Source organism: Mugil cephalus, chromosome 10 (assembly GCF_022458985.1).
Source record: "Mugil cephalus isolate CIBA_MC_2020 chromosome 10, CIBA_Mcephalus_1.1, whole genome shotgun sequence".
Lineage (NCBI taxonomy): Eukaryota > Metazoa > Chordata > Actinopteri > Mugiliformes > Mugilidae > Mugil > Mugil cephalus.
The window spans coordinates 21,768,439-21,788,336 of record NC_061779.1 but is presented as its reverse complement, the minus strand read 5'-3'; the positions used below and the strand labels follow the sequence as shown (position 1 = coordinate 21,788,336).

Here is a 19,898-nt window from a genome sequence, read left to right as displayed (position 1 = left end):
CTGAGTTAGCTGACGCATTCTTGAGTTCTGCGTTCAACTGGACTTAAAGCCATTGAATGCTGTAATATAACAGACAAAATGTACATTTTACACATAGACCCAGGGATTTTATTACATTATGACACATTTTGGCTCCTTGGTTGACATAAAGTGAACCTGGATGATGTTTCATTTCATGTTCAAAATGTGTATAGACTTGAGATTAACAGACCAATCCTTATGAAGTCAGTATGTTTTGACTTCAATTGTTGCATTTTAGACACATTTGGAAATTACATTTAAACCACTGTGTGTAGGATTTGGGATTGGCATCGTTTTCATAGTTATGTTTTAAGTGTTTTGATAATCACCTGAAAATAAGAATGGTTGTGTTTTTGTTAACTTCAGATGTAGTCCATCTTCTGCTCAGATGTTGCTGCACTCTCGCCTCTAGATGCCACTAAATCCCACACGCTGGTCCTTTAGGTTTAGATGTTGTGACTGACTCTTGTCACTTCCCAGTAGCTTTGAATATTTATTGTCTTCAATGCCTTGCATTTCTTCACTTGTTGTTTTGTTAATTAAGATACAACACTTTATGAAATAGGGAAAAAAATATTTATTTTTTTGTTCTTCGATATTTTCTCGGCAAACATTAAATACACATTAAAGATGTGATAGAAAGAGACAGAAAGACTCAGGAAAATCTTTCCAAGAAAAAACTCCCTGACTTATGGACTACTGACTGATGCCTTCGTAGTTTTTAAATTCTAAGGATGCCTGGAAAGTTCTGATTGTATCACGTCATCCAGACTGGCCACCTGAAAGAAAGAGCCCCACAGAGAGATTCACCTGTGACTTGTGATTCTTAAACTCATTTTTACTTATGGGGTGCCTCACAAAGCCACCTTTAACAAAACACTGTTTAAATAAAATGAAGTAACTGACCCTGCCTGTATCTTTACATGTTAACATGTTCAGTTCAAGAACAAAATGTGAATAATGCACAAGTTAAATGTTAGTTAATTATCATGTGGCTGCTTTGCTGTATTTCAAGTGTTTAAAGTATTCTTCATGTAAAACGTTTTTACCTGCACGCTTTCTCCAACATTGAGGTTTTTGATCTTGTAGACAGTCACTTGCCCTTCACTGTCCCCTACAAAGACACAGTCTGTCCCCGTGGCAAAGAGCAGGGATGTCAGGCTTACACCGGGGGCAGCGTGGTGCTTAATGGCTGGGAGTACACTGAAATCATAGGTTTCAGATCAGATTAAGACAATAAGTGGAAGTCAACAAGGCAGAGCTGATGTCAGACTGACTTACACGCTTGAATTCAGGTTCCAGATCTCCACCTGTTGTCTGTGAAGGACTGCAAACACCGTGGACCAGTTTGGAGACCACTTGACAGAGTATACGGCGCTCTGGGTGCATGAGAAGCTGAACACAGGGGTAACGAGGCCCTGTTTCCACAGCAGGATGGTCCAGTCTGACGAGCAGCTCAGGAACACGTTAGGACTAAAGGGCGACCATTCAATGAGATTCACAGAACGCTGAGGAGGCAAGAAATGATGCGGAGAAAAAACAAATAAATTAAATTGTAGTAGAACAGTAAAACAATCACTGGCAAACAGGGTTTGTTGTAGGTTATTCAGTGCTCTATTTTCCCTCTTTTGTGAATTCCATATTTTTTGTTGTTGACAACATTGTTTCCACAGATAGATTTGATCTGAAGGCTGTGAGTGAAAGAATCTTTCATGATGACGACAAAGCAAAGGTTAGCTCACAAGAGCAGCTCCTATTGCTTTTTGTAATGCACATAATGTTGAAAACCAGCCTCATCACAACTCAAATATGACACTCGAAGGATTTAACCACAAGGACTCACACGGTGTTTTGTGTAAGTGTCCAGAAAATGATCACGGTTGTAAATGGAGCACTTGTGGATGAGTCCCTCATGTGTGCCAGCCAGATAGATACCAGTGTCCTGCAGGATAAATGCAGTGAAGAGAGAAATCTGGTTTAAAATAACTTTTACAACAGGGAAACAAACAAATTATCACCACACAGTTCTAGGCCTCCACCAAAAGTTGTGGTTAGCGTCCATGTTTGTGAAGACTATTATTAAATGTAGTCTAGACTTTGAGGAAATAATTTTGCAGAACATTACGATGTCACAATGAAGTTAACCTTTTGACCTTCTGGATATAAAATGTCATCAGTGTCTAACATGACACGCCGGGTTACAGCCAAACAGTTCTTTACTGAGTTGAAATAAACGTTTGTGTCCTAAGATATCAATCATGTTCACAGAAAGAGGACGGACCTAATGTCTCTAGCTGCAGCTGTTCTTTGTCACTCTAATCGTGACCTCCCAGGTGAAGGAACAGCTTAACTGTCTTGAACATGGAGTTGACAAAGCAGCCTGAGACAAACTTACTGTTTGATGGAAATCCGCACAAAGAGCAGGAGCCACTGTTGACAAAACATTGTGTTTCTTCTTCTTGCTCCTTGCTGCGGCCTTCTTACTATCCTGAGGCTTGGTTAGTAGCATCAGATCTAAGAGGTTTTTAGAGGATACGCTTAATTTGATGCATATTGATGGAGATCACTGTAATTTATGGGCATTTTGTCATCCCTTTGTAATGAAGAACCTGAACCTTATGATAAACAACTACTGATAGAAAGTCAACTTTAGTGATTATTGCTGAGGTTTGCTGCTGTAGCACCTTCCAGACACAACACTTGATCATCTCGCATGTTTGTTTTAAGATTGTTTAGACATAATCTCTGTGAAATTTGATCATCATATGTGTAAAATGTCATTTCTATTTTGAAATCCGAGACTATTGCAGAATGGAGTACCTATGCAGTCAAGACCATTGTTGCAGAGGAACCATTTGACAATCCTGCCATCTGCTGACACAGACACAAGATATTCTTCTCTGTCCTCTGCTGATAATCTCAGCTCTTGTTTGGTCCAGATGACCTGCCACACTGGAGCCACGTGCTTCCTGAGACACTCGCTACAAGACCAAAAAAAAAAAAAAAAAAAACATTAGGGAAGTTAGGAGGACAGGGGTTTTCTCTCAAGACTTGGTGTTTGAGTTTAAATACCTGCTCCTCAGTCCACACTCACATAAGCTCACCTGCTGGTGGCGACACACGCGCTGCTGTCTTGAATGTGGACGTTGTAGATAGCTACAGCTCCACTGTGCATCCCCACAGCCAACTGGCAAGGTTTGTTCCCTGAGAAATCCAGGGTTGTCACACTTTCGTGGCAGTAGAACACACGCTCCGGCCACTGCGCAGGGGACACAATTTTAAACCGAGCTCTAACTCCAGGGATCATTAGAGTGGGGAGAATCATGTTCAGTGACCAGGGCACAAACAAAGCCATGCTCCTGATCCCTGAGCCACAGCTGCCCCCAGACATTCAGCATTTATTCACACAACAAAAGGCAGACAAATCAATTTCAGCCTTTCCTTTTCACCACTCAGTGTTGACTGTAGCATGAACACAATGAAAAACGATAGCAACGATATAAAAAGTATGAACGTACCGTAAGGTTTTTGAGGGACCAGCAGCAAATCAAACCTGGTTTCTGTCTCCTGGACTCACAGTCATTATATCCTACTGCTAGTAGATCCTAACAGAGAATGCAGAACAGTAGTTTGCGTAACAGTGAAGTGTGTGAGACATATGACCTACACAAAAAGCATGAATAATGAATGAATAATACTAAAATCCCTCATAAAAAATTCATATTTGCCCGGTCTAATTCTGAATCGTAGCCATGGTATTTTACTGTAAAATGCTACACAAAGTCAACACATATGGAAAAGTAGATGTATTGAATTCAAAGTGTATCAAATGTAGCTTATGGACAAAAGTCAGCACAAAATGACAGTGAAGCTGGTGTACGGAGACTGTTGACTGGTTTGGGTGTTTCGGACATTGTGTTGGACATTGTTACCAGGTTCTTCTTGTTCCAGGCCATGCTGGTGATGCTGCATCCTGTGGTGAGCTCACAACTAAAAGCCCAGAGATGCTCCAGAGTTGGAGTCAAACAACTCTCCTCCTCTTCACTCTGTTGCTCAAACCCAGGCTTCATCATCTCATCGGGGTCTTAGAGAATCAACATCATTACACGATATTTATTCAGATGCACTTACATTTTACTGATCAAACTACAGTTGTAATGGAAGGAAAAAAAAACAGCTTCATCTGGAGCAACAAAGTGAAAAAGCTCTGAGAAGCTGAGTTTACCTTTGAGTACGGGGAGGTCTCTGTAAGCAGCCAGCTTGGGTTGAAATAAATTTGCCACAATATTCCTTTCCATTATTAATAAGCTGCTTCTGAATGACTCTGACAGCAAAATCTCCTCTGGGTCCGGCTCAGCATTTAAACTGTGCATTTCAGTTTCTGACTGTGAGCTGATGATACTGTCTGGAAAAAAATGACATATGAGAACAGGATTCACGTTTATAACTAAAAACAAATCTGTCAGAATAGGATCTAGTAGCTTGAGAAGTGTCCAGACTCCAGGATGAAGGCCTGAACGTCTTAGCACTGCTAAGTACTGTTACCGCTGCTGCTGCTGTTGGCGCTTCTTCTCTCTCGACCGTTCCCGGCGCTCACAGTGAACTCTAAATATTGATCTTCATCAGCTTCAGGGGTTTCCTTTTGGCAGAAAGAGTCATAGATATCCCAGACAGTGGCAACTGTGCCTGTAACATCAAAGAACATTGATGGACCAATGCTGGGGAGTCACTCCATCTATATATCTGTCTGTCTATGAAGTTTTCACTTAAACATTATCATGTGATAGGAGCTAGGATACACCTTACCCCTGTCGACCATGATGATCTTGTTGCTCTGGATCTGCTTGTTCTTTGATGCTTCCCCTCCTCTCTGCACAAATCGCTCTACATTCATGTTGTTGTACATTCTGTTGTGGCAAAGCTCAGCATATTGGATGTTTCTCTCTCTGTAAGATGAAGGTGGAATATGTCAACGGCCTCTTACAAAGAATTACTGCCATATTTGAGTCTTCACGCATGCTCTACATGAGTGTCTTTTCCCAGACTAAAAACAATAGCAGTGAGCAGAGCAGTCCACTCACTTAATTGCTTCGTCAGTATCTTCTGGGATAAAGGCGCTGGGTATGTCCAGTAGTGAAATGGTATCAGTCTCAGAAAGAAAAAAGCTGACTTCTTCATCCGACATCTCTTCTGTTACATCTTCTTTCACATGATCTATCTTCTTCTGAACCACTGACAGTCAACAAAACACAAAGTCACATGAAACTACTGAATATGCATATACAGTTAAGTCCATATGTTTGCACATTTACACCTTTTTGATGACAAGACTCTCAGCTTTAATTTGAGGGTATTCACGTTCAAATTAGTGGAGGAGTTTTGGATTTACAGTTCTTTAATATCAAGCCACTCCTCTTTGTTAATACAGGGGAGTGGACACTTGCCTCAAAAATTGTTCTGTGGACAGTTGTGAGCTATTCCTTCATTATTTCTTATCAGTTGAGTAGAAAAGAGGTAAACAGTTGATTCCAAGTGTGGTATTTGCATGTGAAAACTGTTCAAAGGAGCTTTAGGAGAAAGTTTGTAACATTCCACTGGTGAGCTCCATAGAAAGACATAGAAAGGCCTGAACATGCTCCGTACAGTGTTGGATCATCTCAGGATCCCTTCCATTGCAAAGAAAAATAACCGGACAATGTCTAGATAGAGAAGAACACTGTCCAAGAGGCAGACTGTGTCCAATGTAAGAGAAGACCTCCAAAAAGCAAAGCACAAGGCAAACCAGTCAAAAACCTCAATAAAGGAGACAGTTCCAAAAGAAAATGAACTTATTGGACAGATGAAATTCAGATCACCCTGTAGCATAAGGAGACGACGAAAGAACTATTACAAAAGACTTGAAAAAGCCCTTCATTAAAACATAGTGAAGGTAGCGTGATGCATGAACATAAATAGGTTCCAGTGCCACTGGGTCCACTATCACTGATGATGTGACTGAAGACAGAAGTAGGTGGACGTAATCAGACTCAATCAAATAAAAAACAAAGTTGGCTGGACAGTCATGCTGACAGTCAACAAAGCACAAAAAGTACAGAAGAGCAATGATACAAAACATACTGGGGAAGCCGCAGGATTTTCAAAAAGAGGTAAAGAGGTCGAGTGTTTTGCAATGGCCAAGTCAGTGGCACGTATTTTAATTGAAAGACCCACAGACAAACAGTACAGGCCTGGTGAAGCACAAAGAATGAAAGCCTTACTTTGGTGATGTCCAGTGCACTTTTTGATTTTCTTCAACTGGCAAATTAATAACTAAGTCCCTTAAATATGGCATTTTGATGTAAATACCTTCAAATTAAAAGGGGAAGTTTGCCCTTTAAGTTCAAATTTATTCAACTCTAACCTTCAATAAACAGCTAAAATAACAAATATTATCCAAACAGTGTCTGTTTAAAAAGTCACGTTTGCAATAACTTGCTGAAAATTTAACTGTGATATTATGCAGATGGAAACGTTTTATTGCAATTTTGTTGTAATTCAACTGTATGAATATGCTGAGTTACTCTACGGTGCTGTCAAACTGGACACTGAAGTGTTTGTTATTAAGCCTAGCACAATAAAATGCCCGAATCCAAAATAAATAACAGAAACATGTCAGTAAGACACAATACACTATCACAGTACTCGGAACAACCAAAATGAAAATACAGTTGAATCAGCAGCTCTCCCTGTTGTTTCAAACAAATGCTGAATACCATCACCTTTTATTGGTTTTAGTAATTTAGTAATCTTGTATTTAGTGCAAGACAGTTATATCAGAAAACCTTTGTTTTCATTAATGTACCTGATGAACTGGCAAGTGAGCGTATATCAAAAAATGACAGTACCGTAACTACATGGAAGGTTGATGTTTACGTCCTGCTCATGAGGACTTTCTTCTGTTTCCACATAATGTGATTCTTGGTAAGAGAGGCTGGATGGGAAACTGCTACCAATAAAGGAGCTGCAAAACAATGTGAGACACGGACAGACACACACACACAAATATAAATGAGTTCCCTTGCTACCGTCACTGTGCTGCTCAGTAAGTGTGTGTGTCACTTCAAACAGGTTGTACATCCTGTGTTACCATCTGGTACCTGGAAGAAAGTGAGGTGAAGCTTGAAGTGGATTTTAAGGTCTCTGATTCTGTGGCGGTAAAGGATTCACGCAGAAACCATCTGCCTGGTTTGGCTTCAATCTCTCCAGCCTCAGGCTGAGTCAGGCACAGAGGAGTGACATCGTGACCGTCTTCATCTACTATCTGCAGAGAGAGGAGTCTGAGTCACATCATCATTCACAGATTTACTTTGTGAGTCTTGTATGATTGAACAGATATGCAGGAGTTTCAGTAAACTAGTCTCTACTTTAAGTTCTTGAAGATGAACTCTTTGTGTTTTGTTATCTAAAATAAAACTAAAACAAAGGCGACTGGACTTGTTTGATTTCTCTTGAAGACATTTCATGACTCATCCAATTGACTTTTTCAGTTATAAATGACCAGTGGTGAGTTTAGGATTTTATTAACAACATCTGTGGGTGGTGCGCACAGGAAATTCATACAACAATGGTTAACAACCAGATACTCACCTGGATTAGTTCACATTAACCTGAGTGATGTCCTGTTTTTGCACAATTATTAAAAGAGTAAAACACTACTATTCTACGTGTTATTCAGTGGAGAAACTATTTATTTTCTATTTTCTACCTAAAGCAATGGCAGGACCCTCGTGCCACTGTCGGTTTGTGGAGCATGTATGAGGTTGTCATACTGCTAGATTACAATCAACACATCAATTACTATACTAAGGCTATTAGTACTGTGCCAGGAAAAGAGGAGAGCCAAATACCCGAGGTCTTCTTGAAGCCTGGTCGCTTCTCTTACGATTGCTGTCACGGACCAAGGTCGAGCCTTTCCATTTAGATCCTAAACTTTGACTGAATCGATGACTTCCTGATCCAGAATTCATCCCTTGAAAAGATCTTGGAGAAATCACAATGAACAAGATATAATACACAATGAACATAACAGGATATTCATTTTACTGCTTTTGTTTTTGTAAAAAATAAACCTTATTGGAAATTTAAAAGACATTCAGTTCAGACAGAAAAGACTTCAATAGCTGTAAATGCAAACTTCCAAATTTGTGTGTTGCCTGGTTAGATGCTGTGTAGGATTTTAGAATATATTTCTTTAATAGAGAGATAGAGAGTTTCTTCCATTTGGGTGCACAGTTGAAAACACTGACACTCCTTTAAATTTAAGTGACCAATCTTTGGTACAGAACTGAACTATTTGCATTTGACTGGAAAAGCTTCAACTTTAAGTGTTTTGTTGTCACCAAATATTATAAAACCTCCAGTCCAATCCAGTAAATGCTTTTCTTGTTCACAGTAATATTAACACATTTGTTCCATATTATTTCTGCATGTGCTGAGTTGAGTTGAGGACACAGCATCGATAGTTTCCATTACATTCCATTGTTGGAGTTTTTGCCCTCCTAATTTCTAAAATAAATAAATAAATGACATGCATAAATTCCATAATGATTCAAGGACAAGTGATCCAATCGCCCTTCCGCTTTCTCCAAAAATGAGTTTTTAGCTTTAACGTTGACTAGCTAGCTGAGGCTAACAAAACTAATGTATGTTTTCTTAGGATACAATTAACGGTAACTGATAGTCGTTTAAATCATATCTTATTAAACAGTGAACTTACGACTTGTGCACCCGACTACTGATATGCATCTTTTTATGTCGAAACTGATCTTAATTACGGCTAATTTTATTCCAACTTGCTACAGCAACAGATGGAGCCTCGCGCCTGTCCGTTGGAGGAGAGTCTTGTTGAAGTTGGCTTCACACAGGTACGTGCGCATCTAACCGACCGTTTACTCCAATAAAAACTAATAAAACACAAAGTAGCTCACAATAAAACGACCAACTAACCAATAAAAAAACAAACAAACAAAACAGATAAAACGGAAGAAAATAATGGAAAAGGAAAAAAAGGCCATCCGTTACTATTCATATTTTCTGTGTTGCCGTGGGATTATAAGTGAAATTAGAAGAAAATGGCGAAATAATAATAATAATAATAAATAAATAAAATGTGGCACGGTTAATGACGATGTAAATGAGGTAAATTACTACTGCTCTATCATATTTGATATACAACTTTTCCAGACAATTTTACAATTACATATAAAGTATGAAGTAACTATAGGCAAGCCCATAGTCATTATAACTAATTTCAGTTAGAAAAATGACCAGTGACTATTTATACAATCTGTCTTTATGTTTTGAGGGACTCTGCACTAAGAACAAAGTGATTTCTCGGTAGTGTTCTGTGTATGAGAACCATGCGCTTATAGTGAGGTCTCTTTGGGCCATTGTCACTAATTCAGAATAACACAAACGTTATTATCGGGACAATTATAGGATCAAAATATCCTCACTCTCCATGCACAAGTTGTAATTTAAAATGTGTAAGTAAAGTAAAATGAGTAAAATGCAAATGTTTTGATAGGTTCTAATGCAGCAGAAAATATTAGTTTTCTGTGTGAAAACTTGCCTCCGGTGGGAAAACTACCTAAGAGTGGGAGTTTACAAGGTGAAATTTTTAACTGAGGTAAAAGCATAGAACACAAAGGCTGGAAGTATGTCCCGCTCATACGATGTTTGGAACTCGTAGTAGTCATCAGTGGGCATGAAAGAAAGTCTTACATATGGCAGACCAAATCCTTCTGAGAGTAAGGAACCTCTGGTTCTTCGACTTGTTTTTCGATCTGTTCTCCTGACACTTGTCTTCAATCAGAAATGGAGAAACTTTGCTGCTCTTCTTTCCAAAAAACTTTTTCAGTTTCTTTGTGTGGGCTTATTAATCTGGACTTTTAATACCTTGACAATAGCCTCATCAAACACCACATCTCCCGACAACAAGGCATCTTGTAGCAACCTGACGGATCCAAACTCCTGACAAAGCTCCTTGTAAATGGGGGCAATGCATTTTTGAACAGTGACCTGGAGAGTGGAAATCGATTCTCCCGCCATCCCCTCCATGAGATGTGTCAAAATCCTTTGAAATTGCGGGATGTGTCGTGATATGTCAGTTGATTCGTCTATGCAGTCCACCGGGGCAATGACATAAGTGGTAAGAATAATCTTTTGTGTGGTTTGATGGTTTACTTCAGAGCTCAATGAGCTCACTGTGCTGCTGGCCATGAGGTGGGACATTCTGAGTCTGAATCCCATCCTTTCCTCATGCTGTTTAACTGGTGTCACTTCGTCTGAACCAATTAAATATTCCAGATGTGTATTCTTGTCCTGCTCATTTTAAGCATCTCATACTGACTATGTGACTGACTATTTGTTCTGTGGGCGATTCACTTTTACTATCTAAATTTAAAAAGTTCTTCTCCTGCTTGGAAGCAATTGAGCGGTTCACCCTCATCGTTATCTCGGCTCCCAACAACTCCACGATTCTGTCAGAGCTGGGGGACCTCTTTTGTTCAATACTCAAGGTATCACCAAAGCATTTGACATCTGCCTCTGTCACTTTGTAATCATTGTCTTCCTCTTGGAGAGTGGGGACAGTAACCCAAGGTTCAATAACTTCCCAGCAAGTAAAGTAAAATGAAAATAAAACCAATGTAAAACAGATTCATTAGTGACTACTTAACATATTCATATAAATCAAGAAAATGCAAAAATAATGACCCTTTCCAATTTAGTTAAGAATCACAGCATTGAGATTTTCATGGTAACGGTTCTACATCGATTCTTCGATTGACTTTCGACAAAAGTTTTCAACGTTGTTGCTGAACAAAATCAGAGAAGCTCAAGAGAAGGCTGAAATTCAAAAGAAGCTGCATCTGTAGCATGGATATCTTTGCTAGAAATTCACCAAAGTCTGAGAAATGGCAGCTCCTGATTTACAGTGCAAAAAAATTACTCCTCAGCTATGTCATCATCCATGTTCTGAATGAACATTATGGTAAAAACATAGGGATGCCCTAACGTAATAACACATTTGTCTACCAATTTTTTTTTTTATTATTACACAATGTTTTATCTATTCATGTGCTCATGTATGATTCAAGCACATACTGTAGTTTACAGAGGATTCAAGCACCATGGATATGACCTCAGTGTGGTCAACCTGGAATCTGTTATTGTTTGAACACAGTGGCGCACAGAATTAATGCACTGAATCTCTTCTAGATATATTTTTTTACATTGAGCTTGTCTACAACAGGCTCATTTAAAAAAGAAGAGTGAACTCTTACAGTGCAAAGAATACTTCACGTGACTATTTCCCATGTTTCAGTCACATAGATGAAATTAAATAAAGTTTTTGAAGAGTGATGATTTACAGCCAAGACTGCACATCCGTCTTGACCTTTGAACTCTTATTATGCCATAATTAAAGTGACTAATGTCTTTGTCTCCTTGTAGTTGATCTGACGGAGCGAGGAACCGTCCTGCAAATGTTCCTCACCAGCATGAGAAACTGTCCTCTGACCACTGACAACACTGACTCTATAGAGCATGTCGATCCTGAGCCTCTACCACGGCCTGCTGACGGGATCCAAAGAGTTCCCTGTGATCAAGACCAAAGATTTACTGAGTTTGCTCCATTTGTCTTCACCTTCTGATGAGGAGATGGAGCCAGAGGAACTGGGAGAACACCACATCATCTCCTTTCTCCCTACTGGTGCCGGCTGCAGGCTTTCCCATTTGATTGATATTCACTCCAGTTATTCCCAAGGAAGCGGATATGAAAGTGCTGAAGGGGGACTGGAGAAACTGTGTCCGCAGTATGGAGTCCAGTGATGGGAGCACATTTACAAGGGTCATCTCGCCTGGCCAGCTCATTATGTCGACCCTCTGTTCATGAAATGTTCAGTCCAGCTGGCAAAGTCAAAAAGAAAGCAGCAAGAAAGTAGCATCATCATCACCAGCAGCCCTTCTCTAAAAGAAAGTGCCAATATCAGACTGTAAAAACACTGTATCATGTAGTTAAGCTTAACAATAAACCACATAAGTGCCATTTATATTTCTTGGTTGATTGATTGTGTTTCCACTTGTTGTAATCACTTTTAATAAGGTCTTATATGTTGTTTTAATGTGACATTCCAGTACCTTGGGTAACTGTCTGAGATTTTCTTCTGAATGTAGTGGAGGGAAAATTATATAGAGGCGAAGAAATATTCAAACATATTGTTTAGCGCTACGTAGGACCTTATTATTTAGCTTTTCCGCCTTATTCCATGTGCAATAATACGCAGTAATCAACAAAGATCCACTTTTCAAGAAGAAAACTGAGTGGGATTCACCTGAAAACGATTTAATACTTAGTATCATCCACATAAAAATGTTCTTGTGTACATTTTTAATGTCACTTGGATGTGAATTCATATTTAACCAAACCATGCAAAACAAGGAGGTGGCGCACGTTGGTCAGTGAATTTTTAATGTTTTTGAAGCTAACAGTGAAGCAGTAACCGGACAACAGTGAAAATTTCCCTTTGTCGCATTTGGTGTCCATCATCTCGTCGAAGAGAAGTGGGGTTGGGCTCCTCAGCTCGAGCCTCTCCCATCTTCGCTGCTACAGGGGGACCCGTCCGACAGCACTGAACAGCAAGGCAAAAGCTTGTTTTCTTCATTCATTAGAAATAAACAAAAACAGCGAAGTATTTATTCAAGGCATCGCATTACCAGTTTATAATGTTGCAAATATTAATGCTTACATTTGTTGTTTTTGTTCTTTTGTTGTTGTTTTTTAACCTGTATTGAACCTGTGGAAAACTTTCTCAGTTATTCCTCCATGGATCTGCAGACGGCTCACCAAAAATAATTGCAGGCACCAGCTCGTTCCTCTTTCATCTAGCAATACAGATAGTGTCTGCAAACTCATTACAGTGTAAAAGACACAGACTGCATTTGCAGAGCTGACAAAAAAGATTACAAAATTTACTTTGTTTTACTTTTTGTTTTTTTATGTGTATTAGTGGAATGGTTTAGTCAAAAAATATCTGCAACGATTGGTACTGTTGGGGCAGTCAGTGGTTCCCAACTTGAGGGTCAAGAATCTCAATTGGGAGCTTGTAACATAGGTAAGGAAGTAAGACAAATACAACTGCGCAGTATGCATTATGGGATGTGGTACACAAGTTCTCTAGTGGATCATCAGGTGTTAATGTTGTATAGTTAGTTTACTGTGGATGTTGTGCATCTATGTATACGCAAATCCCAGTACAAATATCACATTTTAGAATGTGATGTTTGTCCATTAGAGGGCACCGACGAAGTGAACCGAGCTCAAATCTTGACTGTGATTTATTCATTCGTCAAATGTAAAGAATCCTTTACATTTAGTTACCTTTTCACAATTTTAAGTATTGGCTGGCTTATCATTCCTTTTAATTGCATTTATCAAACCCGGCTTACAAAAACAAGAAAAAAGGTAATAAAATGAGGAATATTTTACTTAAAATAAGCAAAATTATCTGCCAACAGAATTAAAAAAAATTTGACTTGGCAAGATTTTTAAAAACAAGTAAATATATCTAGCCTTAGTAACCCCACAGATGTCTTAAAACTAGTGTATTTATACTAAAATCAAGTGGATTTGTACTGAAAAGGACAAGAAAATATTTAAGAATTATTTTCCTAATATATAGAAAAAAATAATTAAAACTAGCATCCAGTGCTACAGCAGTGTTCTCGAAATAAGACTAAAATACCCTAGCACCCATGGAGAAAAAAGTGTCACAATCAATTTTCTCCCACCTCCTCTTTATTGGCAGTTTAATCAACACGCAACTACATCCATTGCATGCAAATTCTGAACTGAACTGAAACTGCATTTGGATCCCTGTGTAACACAATACAAACTTCAAGCTGTGCAGAGCTTTTTCCACTCAGCCATTGCCTTTTTGTAAGAAGTTGTCATATCTTGCTTGTGGATGGCATCCAATAGGACTTCAGTCTGTAGCACAGACAGGAGGGTCGCAGTGCACTTTGGGTATGTGAGATGAAAGGTGCAATAACATGCCATTACATACACCACACTGGCCTAAATGTCCTCTTTTGGGAAAGTCAGCACGGGCATTGTTCCGAGAGCCAGTATGCAGTTGGTTTCATTGACAGTTATGACAGGGCTGGCGAGTGGTCCTGTCTGAAGAAAAGTGTTAGGATCTTCTGCAGACTGACACAAAAAGGAAAAGAAAATATGATCACAATTCACTCTATGTATCATACACTAATGTGAAAATTCTAGGGCACGATAATTATCGTCCCGACATCAGGAAAATGATGACACCATTCCGATCAGTCCGATACCACGACTTATCGGCCCGATAACATATAATATATATTTTGTCAGCACTGCGGTGTGAGTCGTCGTTTTAATCAGGCGCTCCCTCTCCTCCATGAGACCTGCACGACCTGCAGTGAATGCTGCATTAAAATGGCGTCAGTATAATCGGAAAAACAACTGACTGAAAAAATGCATTACTCCCTCATGTCGGAAAACCACTCGTCAACTCTGTCATAATTTTGGTAGAAGCAGACTGATATCGTCGTCTTATCTACAGTATTTTACTCATTGCCCTGGATGTTACACATAAATCATAGAAACGTGAACATAAAAAGGTCGGCGAAACGACTGGCAAACAGGGAAAGGACAATTTCCGTTACCACATGAATGCATCACAACATGCATACGTTTGTAAATATTCAAGATGGCGGCATTAGTGTGGGAGTTTTTTTTTTAAAGGAAGACAATTCGCTGGCTGAGTGCAATAAATGTTCAAAGAAAATACCACGGGGAGGGAGAAGTAGAATAGAACTAGCATAGCCTTTGTCCATCAGTGGAGGCCTTGTGACCTTTTTAAAAACTTAAACCAAAGTTAAACCGAGTTAAACATTCTCATGGCAAAAGCACTAAGCTTTAAGGACGAAATATTCTCCAAATATGACCAAGACTGGGTGAGTTTGAATCCAAAACAATCCAGACATAACTCCCTCGACAAAAATATAGGAAGCAAGTGTGTTTCAGAATTTATTGTAATTTTGTAATTGTAATTGTAATTTCTCTATTACATATATTGCCGTTTCCTGCCATTGACGAGGCCAAGATGTGACAAAAAAACAAGACAGAAAAAGAACAAGAAGGAGCCAGAGAGGATCTGTTCTGGAAGAACACGATGGTAAAAGATGGTGACTGAAAAACATTTTTCACTCATGATTTCAGTGAATAATTCTGATTATTTCTTTGGCCATTTTTCTATTTCAAAAAGCAAGAGGGAAGAGTTTTCTTCCTCTTCAGCGGCCCGTGCCGTGACCCGGATTTGAACCGGGGTTGCTGCGGCCACAACGCAGAGTACTAACCACTATACGATCACGGCTGCTGGATATCAACCTTACAGAGAGAAAGAGAGAACGCAAGACCAGGAGCGTGTTAGAAACAATGACATGAAGAGAAGAGAAGAAGAAAAAGAAGAATGGGACATGGGCAAGATTTAGAATACAATCATTATTTGTATTTATTTTAACATGATTCCAATGGATTCAGTAACTGCCTCTGTCATTATTACTTTTTTCTGGCATTTTCCCCCTGTAGAAATAAGAGAGGCCATGTTGTTACAAATAAACAAGACAGAATAAGAACAAGAAGCAGCCAGTGAGGATGTGTTCTGGATGAATGCTGTGGTGTGGCTGAGAAATACATTTTTTACACATGGTTTCACTTAATTAATTCCATTAATTGTTTGGCCATTTTTGTTTCAATTAGGACGCTTCTAAGAGAAAAAGGTATCAGGCAAAGAGTGAGACATGACAACACTTCCTCTATAGCAGTATCTGCTGTGACCCGGATTCGAACCGGGGTTGCTGCGACCACAACGCAGAGTACTAACCACTATACGATCACGGCTGATGCGTGGGCTGTGAAAGAAATAGAAACAAAAGATGAAAAGGAGGTCACAAGGGAAACTGTACCGTTAACACCATTAATAATGGTAAAAACAATTCGATTTACTAAAAGAAATGTTATGAATAATTCTTAAGAAAGTTAATTTTATCATATTTTCCTTTAAGAATGAAGAAACAATAATATGATGAGAGAAGAAGAAGAAGAGAATCCTGGATTGCTCATTTGGCCCTGCCCAATGAGTAACCATATTCAGGGATTAAAAATAACCCATACACTGGGTTATTATTTCAATAAAACTTACAGTACTTGTTATAATAAAAATAAATGGTGCGTAATTTATTGTGATTTGTAAAATTAAACTAAAATATAGACCACTGCCGAGGGCCTCAAAGCACTCCTCGTTGGCTGATTTGAAACAAGTGCGGGCACTGCACACTTCTTGCTGGCTCGTCTAACGTATGTAACGTAACATACAGTTGCTGATTCACATATCATTCATTCATTAGTGTGCGATTTGGAAGAAAAAGACAAAACTTGGTAATTCAACCAGGAGCTGTTTAGCTCCATCAAAAAGCCACTCAATGAGTTTATTTTTATTTTATTTTTGATCTAAATGGAATAATTTATATATATTATGTATTGTTTAAATATAATAGAATTTATGTAATGTACTACGGGTGTGGGAGATGTCAGTTTGTGTGATGGTATTATTGAGCTGCAATTTTTTCCTCACTATTTGGTTTTTATTGTGAGAGTATGGATTGTGTTATTTCTGGAATCCATAATAATTTTCCTGCATGGCCTCACCAGAATGTCCAAACCAAAATCACCACTACTGCGCTGTGTGTAGCACACTGTTCCGGATTTATGATGCGCCAATGAAAATCCGTATTTTTTTGTGTCATATATTATTTGGGACGTTGATTTTATTGGGAAACATAATATGAAAAGCAACAGGCCATTTCTCAAGAAAACAGACTGCTGTATTGTTTGTTACATAGGATATTGTGGATGTATAAAATATTTCCTTGTGTTCATCAAAATATTAGTAATCTAATAAATTAAGCAAATGGACAGTGTTTGCCTATTACTTGTACTTAGGCAGAGGGATGCAATAGCAGAAATTGTAGCTACTTCAATACAGTGTTTAGTATTTCTCACAGCTAACTGGGTAGAAATAACACTGGAAATATGGTGGAGGAACCTTGAGGGAGGGGATCCATGTGTCAAAACACTTCCGGGGAAAATCACGTGACCGCAGCATCATCTCATCCCCCCGGAGATATCGGCTGTGTCCGTGCGCCTTTAAGAGCCGTGTATCCTGCTGCCTTCTGCACGAAATCTCCATCGCTGCTCTGCGAGGGCGAAAAGACACAGACAGCTACGGCAATGTCCGCCAGCTCTGCTTTCAACGACGAGAAGGGGGGCTCGTCCAGCGTCGGGGAGCCTGAATATGGTCACGATCCGGCCAGCGGAGGGATTTTTTCCTCCGACTACAAAAGGTACGGAGCCACCTGCCTCGGTGCCGCTTGACGCCGTTTTTTGCGTGTGGTATTGTGGTGGGGTTTAGTGGGACAGCTAATGGCGGGGGGGAGGTGCGGTGAGGATGCAGTTTAACGTCTGTTTAGGAGCACAGGACGTGTGTTTTGATGGTAGAAACACACAGCACACCGAACTTTGTTTGTCACCGGGGCCGTGATTTGGTCGGTTTTCTGGTCGTGAATCTCCGGCCGTGATTTGGTCGCTGCAGCAATGGCGGTGCTGTGGTTCCCTTATAATATACTTTACGTCCATCCTCTGTGTAAAGCAACGAGTTTGCAGTGTTTATACCGCCATGTCTATGAGGTGGGACATGAGAGGCCCGTCAGAGGGGGTGTCGGGCCTCAGCTCCAGGTTTCAGCACCACCCCTGCTGGACAGCGGCAGGCAGCAGCTCCACTCACACTGACCCGAGCCTGACTTGAGCAGCAGCCATGGCCTCGTTCACTGACGCCTCTGCCTCTTCACTGTCTGTCATATTAGTCAGATAAACACCGCATTAAATATACACTCACTTGCCAGTCCTTTAGGTGCACTAGTGAAAACGAATGCATTTTAACAGAGCAGCCCTGCACTAAATATCAGCTTCATGAAGGTTATGGTATTCAGTATTTGTTTCATACCACAGAGAGAGCTGTCGGCTCAACTGTGTTTTCATTTTGGAGGTTTGTAGCACCTAGTACCTTTGTAGTTCCTGTTATCTTGACCTGTGTTAGTCAGTGGGCTAAGCTAAATAATGTTTGAATCTGTCCAGTTTAATTGCACCACAAACTATAGCCTCCATAATGATCGTACAGTTGAATCACCATCGTTTCTGATGCTGTTTCAACTAGTTTTCACTGGTGTACCTAATGAACTGGCAAGTGAGTGTAATCAGATAACAATAATAAAAGTAATAATGATAATGATAATGATAATAATAAGAAGAATATAAAAAGGCTTCCAACTAACAATTTCATCGTAATACTGATTCATCTTTTAAATAGTTTATGCATAAACATATTATTTGGTCTTTAAGACTATAATAATGTACAACAGATGCTGAAACCTCGCATTCTTAATCCAACAATGTTCAGTTTATCACAGAGTAATATACCTTTGACGCATTAGATGACTGAATCTGCAAACACCGTCTGAAAGTGTTCGCAACAGCATATAATTAGATTTAGAGTTTGCATCAAGCTAGCACAGCACACCTCCTCTCTTCCTGTTTCTTATTCTGCACTGTCCTGTGTAATAAAAGTGTTTAAAGGTGTAATAAAGGTGAATGATTTGGTATACATACAAGTGTTATGCAGGGAATTATATGAAGTGGCTACACCACATGTAAGTGATAAGGATCCAGCTCCAAAGTTGCTGCTATAATAACTGAGAGTTGTCAGCTAAACTTAAGTGTGTCCAATTACATTAATTTTAAATTAACCCATATGCCTTAGGAGCCTTTACATGTATCTCCCTGTTCTTTCAGAGGTGTCAGTCTGTTTTGATATTTTGACCTTTCCACTAACAATTTAGTCCTGGAAGTTTCCACAGCCAGAGTATATTTCTTGCTTGTTAAGAGCAGACATCAGATTCCTAACCCTGTTTACCATAATGTAAGATACATTACAAACATAACATTGTCATGTTAGAGTATTATTGCAGTTTGCCACAATCCGATGGTTGCAACGAGACTTCAAATCCAGGTATCACATCTGTATTACATGTCTCATCCCACTCTTCCCTTGTTTCTCGTCTAGTTCTTCAGAAGGTCAAATTGTCAAAACCTCGACCTTTAATTGTCCGTGTTTTAAAATGTCATTGTAAAAACCATTCAAAACCCTCTGGAATGATCCAATATCTGGAAAAGCTCAAACGACATGAACCAAGAGAAGACAGTGAACCACTGACTCATTTCTTGATTTATGATGAACAAGCGAAATCTAGGAGTGTGTGTTGATGTGATATTCCCACTGTGAAGGATATGGAGTATGTGGTTCATAAAAGCTGGATGATATCTTTGATTCTTGCACTGAGACAATGCTGTATCTGTTATTAAAAAGTAACCTGCAGAAGCTCCTAGAAGGTTGCAGTGCGTTGCACATTTAATGAAGAGGCCGCCTGGTACCACAAGGCCTAAAGTGAATGCACTGACGTTGTGCTTTGTTGCTGTTGCATTGCTTTTCTACTGTCTGGTTCTGGTATGGTTTCTGCTCTTGCGATGTGGACAGAGAGGTTGTGTTTCAATATGTCGCCGTTGTCTCAGATTCATAGAGCAAAGGTTGTTCATTTTGACCTCACAGTTGTAGGCAGTTTTAAGGTGGAAATTGAAAATGAGACGCCCAGTGTTTATTTAGGGAAGTTAGGAGGACTGTGGTGAGGTC

At 39.5% G+C, this 19,898-nt stretch overlaps 2 protein-coding genes, 1 long non-coding RNA gene and 1 other non-coding gene across 8 annotated transcripts in view; 2 read left to right on the top strand and 2 right to left on the bottom strand.

Moving 5' to 3' along the window:
* Window positions 1–593: 593 nt before the first annotated feature.
* LOC125015187 (dynein axonemal intermediate chain 4-like) lies at window positions 594–8,926 on the bottom strand. 2 transcript variants are annotated; one of them, XM_047596884.1, is made up of 17 exons: window positions 8,777–8,926; window positions 7,908–8,040; window positions 7,158–7,321; window positions 6,906–7,021; window positions 5,103–5,253; window positions 4,828–4,967; window positions 4,567–4,707; window positions 4,247–4,426; window positions 3,954–4,105; window positions 3,540–3,626; window positions 3,126–3,280; window positions 2,842–3,002; window positions 2,417–2,535; window positions 1,865–1,963; window positions 1,303–1,529; window positions 1,071–1,224; window positions 594–800 (listed from the first exon to the last, which is right to left on the bottom strand). In XM_047596884.1, the coding sequence occupies exons 1-17, from the start codon at window positions 8,803–8,805 to the stop codon at window positions 750–752; spliced, it is 2,259 nt and encodes a 752-aa protein (XP_047452840.1). In that variant the 5' UTR covers window positions 8,806–8,926; the 3' UTR covers window positions 594–749. The 2 variants fall into 2 exon arrangements, with proteins under 2 accessions (XP_047452840.1, XP_047452841.1); XM_047596885.1 differs by lacking the exon at window positions 594–800 and having other exon boundaries at window positions 1,075–1,224; window positions 1,332–1,529.
* Window positions 8,927–14,827: 5,901 nt separating this feature from the next.
* On the top strand, window positions 14,828–17,053 carry LOC125015281. Its single transcript, XR_007113579.1, has 3 exons — window positions 14,828–15,051; window positions 15,201–15,272; window positions 15,363–17,053. It is a non-coding gene; the product is annotated as an uncharacterized LOC125015281 (long non-coding RNA).
* On the bottom strand, window positions 15,399–15,470 carry trnah-gug. Its single transcript has one exon. It is a non-coding gene; the product is annotated as a tRNA-His (tRNA).
* A 222-nt stretch (window positions 17,054–17,275) lies between the features above and the next one.
* The window catches only part of LOC125014567 (AP-3 complex subunit beta-2), a 38,179-nt gene continuing 35,556 nt past the window's right edge, over window positions 17,276–19,898 (top strand). For 2 of the 4 annotated variants that reach the window (XM_047595743.1, XM_047595742.1), the window contains exon 1: window positions 17,276–17,499. In XM_047595743.1, the coding sequence (XP_047451699.1) occupies window positions 17,387–17,499 (113 nt within the window). In that variant the 5' untranslated portion in view covers window positions 17,276–17,386. The remainder of the gene's footprint in view (window positions 17,500–19,898) is intronic. The other 2 variants (XM_047595745.1, XM_047595744.1) reach the window with 2 other exon arrangements.